Source organism: Cololabis saira, chromosome 6 (assembly GCF_033807715.1).
Source record: "Cololabis saira isolate AMF1-May2022 chromosome 6, fColSai1.1, whole genome shotgun sequence".
Lineage (NCBI taxonomy): Eukaryota > Metazoa > Chordata > Actinopteri > Beloniformes > Belonidae > Cololabis > Cololabis saira.
The window spans coordinates 10,306,521-10,315,744 of record NC_084592.1 but is presented as its reverse complement, the minus strand read 5'-3'; the positions used below and the strand labels follow the sequence as shown (position 1 = coordinate 10,315,744).

Below are 9,224 nucleotides of genomic sequence, written 5' to 3'. Positions count from 1 at the left end.
TCTATTGCATGTAGGACTACTTTTTCTGACTTTTGCACCAGTTTGCTTTTTATTCTGTTGCACCTGCACATCATCACAAATAGTACTGTCAGTACCACTATTGTGGTTTTGGTTCAGGACATGACAGAACCTCCTGTGGCTTCTTCGCTGTTGCTGATGTGTTTTCTCCTCATCCTTGTCAGCCTTGTAGGGTCATCTCACCCTTTGCGACATCTCTGTGGCGCCAGGTTTTCTCCAGTTCCTGGCAATGGTTTGATTTTGAGTTTTTATTTCGGTCCATTTGGATACAACATAATACAACATAACGGTTCTGACCGTGTTACGCGGTACAATCGGCACCTTCCTCATTCTGTTATACACATCTCTGGATCTGCAACGGTTCAGTCTTCCCGGTTCTTTGACGGCTCTTTTTTGGCGCATCATTGCAGAATTCATCCCTCAAAATTCAAGCAAAATATCACAGAAACAGCCGACTTCTGCCAGGTTTTGATCAGAATCACGTTAGTTGATGGCAGATTTTATCCATAGGCCTAGTTTAGGATGTGACATTTAGAGCTCATATTATGAAAGGGTTTCCAGACTTGTGCAATCAGGGTGTTGTAAGATTTTATTTTTCTAAATTTAAAATGCTCCCAATTTTTTAAGTAGCTATTCTTTTTCCTCGCTGGAAGATCACAATAAAGATTAGGGTACCATTAGGGATCGGAATTGATAATATTTTAAGATTCCAATTCCATTTTTGATTCTGCTCAACGGTTCAGTTTTTAATCAATCCCTTTTTTTTCATTTGGAAACAAAGACAACAATGAGGCAAATGCCACTAACATGATACGCAGTGTTCGTTAGTTAACTAGTTAGCTGCAGTATTATTATCCAAGGACTGGAGGACTGGATTGAGAATTACTGATGTTGGACTAAATATCCACTTAGCAAGTATTGCAAGTTGTTCTGTTGTCGTCTTTTTTACTGAAATGTAGCCAGACTTTTGAGCATTTATATCGCTTGGGGGCCACGTTTACTATTGACTGCTGGCTGACGTAGCAACGTGCGTAAGCGACGTAGCATGCGTGATGACATAATTCGTGCCCACTGGAATCAAAAAGGGAATTGAAACACTAGGAACCGGTTCTGAATAAGAACCGGTTCTCGATTCCCATCCGTTTATTACAGACGTGATAAAGTGTGTCCTGCTCATCCTGGACACTGCAAAAACTCAAAATCTTAACAAGAATATTTGTCTTATTTCTAGTTAAAATGTCTCATTTTTAGTCAAAAAATCTCATTACACTTAAAACAAGACTCATCACTAGAAAAAACAACAATTTTCACCTGTTTCAAGTAGATTTTCACTTAAAATAAGTAGAAAAATCTGCCAGTGGAACAAGATTTTTTTGCTTGTAATGAGAAGATAAATCTTGTCCCACTGGCAGATTTTTCTACTTATTTCAAGTGAAAATTTACTTGATAAAGGTGAAAATTGTCAAATAACAAGTTATTTTTCTGGTAATGACTTGTTTTAAGTGTAATGAGATTTTTTGACTAAAAATGAGACATTTTAACTAAAAATAAGACAAATATTCCTGGCAAGATTTTGAGTTTTTGCAGTGTATTGTCATGTTAGATATATGCATTAAAAGCCAAATATGAGATATTATTGGTGCACGAGTGTACAGTGTGTTTTACACCCCCTCATGATCACGTCATGCTGCAGCTCCACTAGGGCATGGACACACAAACGCTGAGGCAGTTTTAAGACGATTAAAAGTTTTATTTCACATTTTATTCTCTTAAATATCACCAACTTTAGTTAGGAGAATCATACACATCAAAGAACAGGTCACAGGAACAGTTAAGGAGGCTCATGTGCACAGACGGACGGGAAACGGCGTCCAGGAGAATCTAGACGGGTGTGGGTGGTCGTGTCTGCTGATGGAGGGAGCGCGTTTGTTCACTTTCATCAGCCAACCGTAAAAACAGGAGTTTAGAAATGTGAGGGAGGTCAGTCATTGTCCTGACCGCAGTTGTACCAAACCGGTGCAGACACCGGGATGACGGCGGGTCAAAGGTCAAGCAGCCGCAGGGCGACGAGATGAGGGGAGACACAGTGAAGTAACTGCATTCACAACACGAAGCGCACGCGGGCTTGTTGTCGCTGGAGACGAGCAGTTTGATCAACAGTCGGAGCTCTATTGTTCACAGCTGATGCCGAGTTTCTACACCTGGGTTTACCTGAGTCGGGTTCACGTCGGGGGAACAACAGTTACAGGGAACTGAGAGGGCGGGTTTTAGGCGTTCCTGCACACCGGTCCACTGCTTTATCTGGCCCGTGCCAGGGAGGGAGGAGAGGAGAGACGGAGCGTGTCGGAGTCACACAGGCACTTGAGCAAAATGACAAAACACCACCACTTCCATTAAGGCACGACAGATACACGACACTCAGAAACAGCGGCCCCCGCGGTGGACGTTCAGAGCTGCACACGCTCTCCGGCACCAGACACCGTCAGACATCACACCTGCCCTGAAGGACGGGTTCATTATGAACGGCTCGCACTCTGACCGCAGACGCTCCACCGCTGCCACTTCCAGCTGAGACTCATCTGCTGCTCCGCTCGCACGTGTTGGAATAACGAGTCGTAAACGAGCAGCCGGCTCTCACTCAGATAAATAAGATCCTCACTCCGGTCAGAGCTGGAGTCAGACTGCATCATTTCACTGAAACGCTTCCAATAAATAACAAAACGTCTCTTTCCAAACATCATGTAGTTTTACTTTGATACAAAAAGTCGAGGAGAACTAAACCGTGGCCGACGGATGGTCAAAAATATGCACGTTGATTATCCTAATAAGACAAGTGATGTGCCGAGCTCGGATATAATACATTCGATTGCTTTCGTGACATTTAGGCAACTAAAAGACAGTAATACAGAGCAACAGTACAAACTTCACCACCAAACACAGCTTTTATTTGAAGGAGGAGGATGGTATTATGATATTCGTTCTTATCCTTCAGTATTTAGGCCGCTGGAACGTTTTATCATGAACAAAACCCATGAAAAATGGGGAAAAACAGCTTTAAAAATCAGCTGCATGCACCGTCGTGCAGCAGGGAGGGACGTGGAGTCTCGTCTGACTGACGTTGATAACCTGATGTGTTGATGCCGATGTCTGTAGATAATTAGTTAAAAAAGTCAGAGCTGCGCTGCAAATCACACAAATGCAACTACCAGCATCACCAGCAGCTCGCATGCTGCACATGTGACAACAGAATCACGTCCAATAAAATCTCCCTTTTTGGCTAAAGGTCAGTGAACGAGAACCTCCAACATTTAAAGGCCTTAACCCCTTTCCTTTTTATTTATTTTCTCTTCACGCTCCCTCGTCGACGCACCGATCAAAGGGCGGAGGTTTCTCCTCAGAAGTGCAACGCGTCACTGCTCGTGGTGTCGTGGTCACGTCACTTCAGGCTCGTGGAGCCGTCCTGCTGAGATTTCGTAGCAGCAGAGCGACTATCGCAAAAGGTTCAACTCGCTGACGTCTGAGCGCCGACGGGCCTAAAACAGACGAGCCACGTAAAGCTTGATTAAAAGCGCGATTCATTCATTCCTTTTAGTTTGTTTTGGCGTTTGTTGACAGCGGGTCGGAGAATGACAAACGAGCCCGGGCTCCTCTAGCGGCCGGCGGCGCGGCCCCAGACGCCGGCGATGCTGCTGCATTTCAACAAACGCCTACGACTGCTTCGCCAGAATTAATCAGTGTCTAAAAAAAAAAAATCAGCAGAGGTAATTAGACACAGTGGAAAAACACACACACTCACACACACATACACACACACACACACACACACACACACACACACACACACACACACACACACACACACACACACACACACACACACACACACACACACACACACACACACACACACACACACACACACACACACACACACACACACACAAATGCATGCTCATCAAAGCACGTGTGCATGTTTGCAGACGCACAAACATTCACACACAAGCAAGAATGTGAACGTCATTGGCAATGGATGGAGTAGTGATGGATTTATATTCATGGTTGATATTTTTTCCTCTTTAGGTTTTCATTTTTTTCCTTCATTGGTTTTAATGTGGTTCTCAGATCAACTGTCGATTAAAAAGTCTCAGACTCCTAATTCTTTATCAGTCCCATCAACCTTTGTCTCACTCTTCGTTTTGCACACAGTTACAGTGCGTGTTTATATATATATATACATACATATATATATAGATATAAATCGTTTTTTCTTTCTTTGTTTCTGCCACTTTGTAGCTCGGGCTCTAAAGTGGCGTACGACGAGAAGTGCGTGAGAGTTTCCTTTGAGCGGTTCCGCCGGCGGGAGGCAGAAGAGTGAGACGACGTGTTGGCGGGTTTAACTCCGGGGGAGCAGGCCTTTCTTGTACGCCACAAAGGCGGCGGCGGCGGTGGCAGCGGAGAGGAAGGTGGAGACTCCCATGAGCTTCAACAAACCGCCCACCGACGGCAAATTCCTCTCCCAGAAGGTGGTGACAAACGGCAGCGCCGGGACTTCCTGCAGGAGAGGGGAGAAGGAGGAACGCTGCTGTTAAAGGGCCTTTTATCTGGGATTTCCACAGTCACAAAGAGCTGCATGTGTTTTATCTAAAGTTCACATGCAGCTCACTCTGGTTAGCGCTGTGTTTGCATCTCTGTGATCGCTGAAGGGCGTTAAAACAACACATGTTCAGGGGAGAAAATCAGGTGATCATAGTCAGACGTAATCAGAATCTTTATCTCAGTCAGCGATCAAACACTCGGAGGCAAAAACAAACACAGTGTGAAGAATGATCTTTTCCTGGAATGGACTAACAAGGGTCCTCACCTTGCTCTCAGGCTCTACCTCGATGATCTGACTCGGCTGGATTTTACCCATCGTGCACAAGATCTGCAAGAACACAAGTCACTCATAAAACAACTCGTATTACATTTATATGCACTTTTCAAGACCGGTATATGATCAGTTAAGACACCCAACAGCCGAGTGGAAAAGAACTGAGGAGACCGTAAAGTTACAGCTGCAGATTTCTGCAGAACATCTTTTATAAGCAATACAAAGAAGAAGCTGCAAGCACCATTTCATTTTCCCACGCAGGAGAATGTGACATGAAGCAACAACAATCGTACGAGTCTTATGGGAAACCGGGGCTTGAGAAGATTATCTGGTGATCTACAGATGAGATGCTGATACCCAAAGATGATCAGCAGACAGAGGCAACATTCATGCTTTAATGCGTCTTTATTTAGGAGTTATTGACCGCAGAGGTGGGAATCTGTGAATATCTGTCCATCTTTACCAGACCAAGCCTGTCAGCCCCTGCTCAGCGCGCCACCTCCTTACACTTCGCTCTGAAAACCCGCCCTGGCGCTCAAAACTGACTGCGGAAAACAACGGAAATATCCCCACACGTCATTCCATTGGTCCGTTTTTCCTTTATTAAATCAGCAATCTCATGCAACCCCATTGTTTTAGCATGAATGTTTCATCAAAATTAGCCCGACAAGCAAGTCAAAATGTTTTGTTTTACGGACAACTTCCGGGTCACGACCAAAAGGTCACAGCCCATAAATAAATATTGAATATCAAAATGTTTCCCGTCTTTTTCTGATTTTAAGTTTTCATCTTGAAACATGCAGTCGGAAAACAAACAATAGCTTGTTTTTTGTTTTGTTTTTGTTTGAAAAAATGTGTTGTTTCCTGTTTCTCGTTTCTGCTTGTATTAGTAATTGGGAAATGGCTTGTTTCCTGATTTATTTATTTTTTTAATTAAAAGGAATATCGGCTGGCCGTCATGTACATGGACCTTTACAGCACAGTGTAAAATCTATCCTATTTATAGCTAAATTGAGGTTTCAAGAGGAAGAAATTCACAAAACAATTTTGTTTACATAAGTATTAAGACCCTTTTTTTTTTTTTTTTTTTAAAGATTTTTTTGGGCTCTAGTGGCCCTTTATTCAAGCTGCAGATATGAAAGGGGTAGAGAGAGATCGGGGATGACATGCAGCAAAGGTGCGCAGGCCAGGATTCGAACCTGCGACCGCTGCAGGAGGAGGACTGTAGCCTCAGTATATGAGCCGTTGCTTAACCCACTGCACCACCGAGCGGCCCAGTATTTATACCCTTTTTTAAGCAAGGTAATAAAAAATTCTATCACCACAATAATAATAATTATATTCAGGTTGAGCTGAAGCAGCAGGCTGATTTCTGTTCAGGTGTGGATGTCAAGTTTGTGATAATAAGAAATCCTTTAATAGTCCCCCAGAGGGGAAATTTCCAATTTAATGACGATGCAGTTGCATTATTTAGGCCAGGGATCGGCAACTCAAAATGTTGAACGAGCCATATTGGACCAAAAAAACAAAAAACAAATATGTCTGGAGCCGCAAAAAATTAAAAGTCTTGTTTAAGCCTTAGAATGAAGGCAACACATGCTGCATGTATCTATATTAGTTATATTAGCCTACTATCAAAATGACTAAGTTGTCTACAAATACATAAGAGTTCACATACCTGCATAAAAGCGCAGTCTGCTCCATATCCATCACATTACACGACTCAACACAATAATTGAGTAGCTGGCGCTGAATTTATGTCCTTGATTTGCTGATCGGTGATGTTGCTGCCATTTTAATGGCCCTTTCCTTCGCTGTCTTAGCAGAGAGTCTGTATTATCTCAGTTTTGTTTTTGAAATCGGCAAATAGATCCTCTTTTCTCCTCAGTTATTTTTATCTTTTTCCCTTTGGAAACAATCCCTTTGGCCTGGCACCGCCCTACTGGTAGAAGCATGTGTCGCAGGCTACGATGCAAATCTTTGTTTAAAAGTTTAATATTTATTCTACACATTTTTACAGCATTGGAAAACGTTAAGAATGTTTGTGTCATGTTTGTCCGATACAGAAACCATATTAAAACAAAAAATATATTTCCCTCCCCCATCTATTTCCATTTTCAAACATATTTGAAAAAGCTCCAGGAGCCACTAGGGCGGCGCTAAAGAGCTGCATGCGGCTCTGGAGCCGCGGGTTTGCCGACCCCCGATTTAGGCTGATGACTAGCTACACCTGCTGTGAGTTAGATGTTCTCTCACACTTCTACCTGCTCCTCGGGGATTAACCTGAAGGTTTAAGAAGCTCTAACTGCGGTGCATGAACGTGTGCTGTACGTTGAGGTGACGGTCCGAGCTCTGACCTCTCTGGCTGCTCTCTCTCCGGCCTGCACGGCCCCCTCCATGTAGCCGCTCCACTCCGTGGCCGTCTCTGTGCCTGCAAAGTACAACCTGCCAACCGGCTCCCGCAGCACCCTAGACATTAGCAAAGGACATAAAAAACAAAAAACCCATCACAAATTAAGAAAACTGCTTTTAATTCTGTTTTTACCCTTGGCTAAACTTTAATCAAACAAGCGTCCTTTTAATGATTGAACCTCCTGAGCTTCATGCACAGCAGCCTGCTTTGCCTAAAGCCTGAAATAAACTTTAAAAGGGTTTAAACATCTGAAAACATAAAACACAGATTGTACGTTTATAGCTATAGCCATCTTATGTAGCAATACCACGTCTGACCACACGGGGGCAGCACAACTCAACAAAGTTCATCTCTAGTGGGACAAAGAGATATCACAAGACCTCATGTGGCCAGAATTGGTATAACAACATAGAGTGGCTTTAAAGGAGAAATATTTAAGAAAAAATACTAATTCAGACATCCAACTTCCAAGTGAGCCAATGTGGGAACATTAAATGCAGAGTTACAGACATTCAGAAAAGCACTTTACAACACAGTATTGACTTAAATTAACAACAATTGAGTCCAAAGCTTCATTTATTACTATGAAATAATTTGTGATCATTTATTAATTATATTGAGTATTAGAGCCCTCTGCAGGTATATTTAACTTAATTTCCTACTTTTTTTTTTTTTTTCTACTTTTTCCTACTTTTCTGACAGCAGAAAATTCCTAACAAATCTATTTTTGGTCTTACAAAAAAATAAAAAAGAAAAACATTGTTAGGGTCAGGAATAAGTTTTAAAAGAGTGCTCAGTGACTGAAATGTCTCAACAGTGAATAAAACCCTGTAGAGTGGAGTGTAGAGTGTTATGTGTTCCTTTAACGTCACTGCAGTCTGTTTGCACCCAGTCCAGCTGATTTTAGGACGTGTGCGTCGTCTTCGTGGCTTTAACCCCTGACGTACCTGCCGAACTGGGTAAGGATCCCTGGGGGGAAATAGGCCGTGTAGCAGCCGCCAGAGTACTGCTCCTCGGCCCAGTTCTTCTCCTCGTAGTGCACCGGCTGGAAGACACGAGAGCACAGCGGTTTAAACGAGCCCGGACCGTGGGGCGGTGGTTGTGTTTCTGCGTGTCCAGACTCACATGCAGAGCCTCCTCTGTGCCCAGGACTCGGGAGTAAATCTCACAGATCCTCCTCAACCTAAAAACAACACAGTTGTGATTAGTCCCATCCTGGTTGTTGTGGGAGCGTATTCATTTGTTGTGTTGTTTCGGTCATGTTTTAACCTCTCTTCTCGAGTCAGGCTTGACAGCTGTCTGCACTTGCTGGCGAGGATGAATCTGGGGGGAAGGAGAGAAGGACGAGTGCTCAGTGGTATTTTATTATTTGTCTACACTTCACAAGAGCAGTAACATGCTCCGGTCTCTTTCGGCGCTGACGTCAGGGAGTACTGCAGTCTTATTTTAATGCAAGTGTGAAAGTCCCATCATCTCTGAAAGGTGTGTAAAACGCTGTTTACCCTTTTTGTTTTCTAGATTCTGCAGAGAAAGGAGTTAAAGGAGGCTGGAAACGTTAATTGGCTAAAATCTTGTATTCAGTTCACTGACTGTGAATGTTTACAATCTAATTGAACAAATGCCAGCTTTTATAAAAATAAATCAGTATTTGGGGCAGTTTGAAATCAATATTTAAATGAATATGTGCATGAAATCAAACGAAAGAACGAAATCATTGGCACAATTAGGTCATCTTTATATCATTACTTCTAATACTTTGATGTGAACGTAATCAATCGGCCTCTTATTTTTACCAATCAATTTAAGTTCTGTCCTGGTTATGCCTCCAAATGTAGTGACATCAAAAGGAGATTAATTTAGCAGCGTTTCCCTCTGCACGTTCACAAGTGCACTTCCCCTCCCTGAACACTAGGGGGCACCAAC

The 9,224-nt window shown here is 43.0% G+C and overlaps 1 protein-coding gene across 1 annotated transcript in view; it reads right to left on the bottom strand.

The window, feature by feature from the left end:
• Window positions 1-1,758: 1,758 nt before the first annotated feature.
• Window positions 1,759-9,224, bottom strand: part of mao (monoamine oxidase) — a 52,647-nt gene continuing 45,181 nt past the window's right edge. The window contains exons 10-15 of the mRNA XM_061723265.1: window positions 8,571-8,624; window positions 8,427-8,484; window positions 8,249-8,346; window positions 7,246-7,357; window positions 4,880-4,942; window positions 1,759-4,570 (exon numbers count right to left, since the gene is read on the bottom strand). Of these exons, the coding sequence (XP_061579249.1) occupies window positions 4,412-4,570; window positions 4,880-4,942; window positions 7,246-7,357; window positions 8,249-8,346; window positions 8,427-8,484; window positions 8,571-8,624 (544 nt within the window). The 3' untranslated portion in view covers window positions 1,759-4,411. The remainder of the gene's footprint in view (window positions 4,571-4,879; window positions 4,943-7,245; window positions 7,358-8,248; window positions 8,347-8,426; window positions 8,485-8,570; window positions 8,625-9,224) is intronic.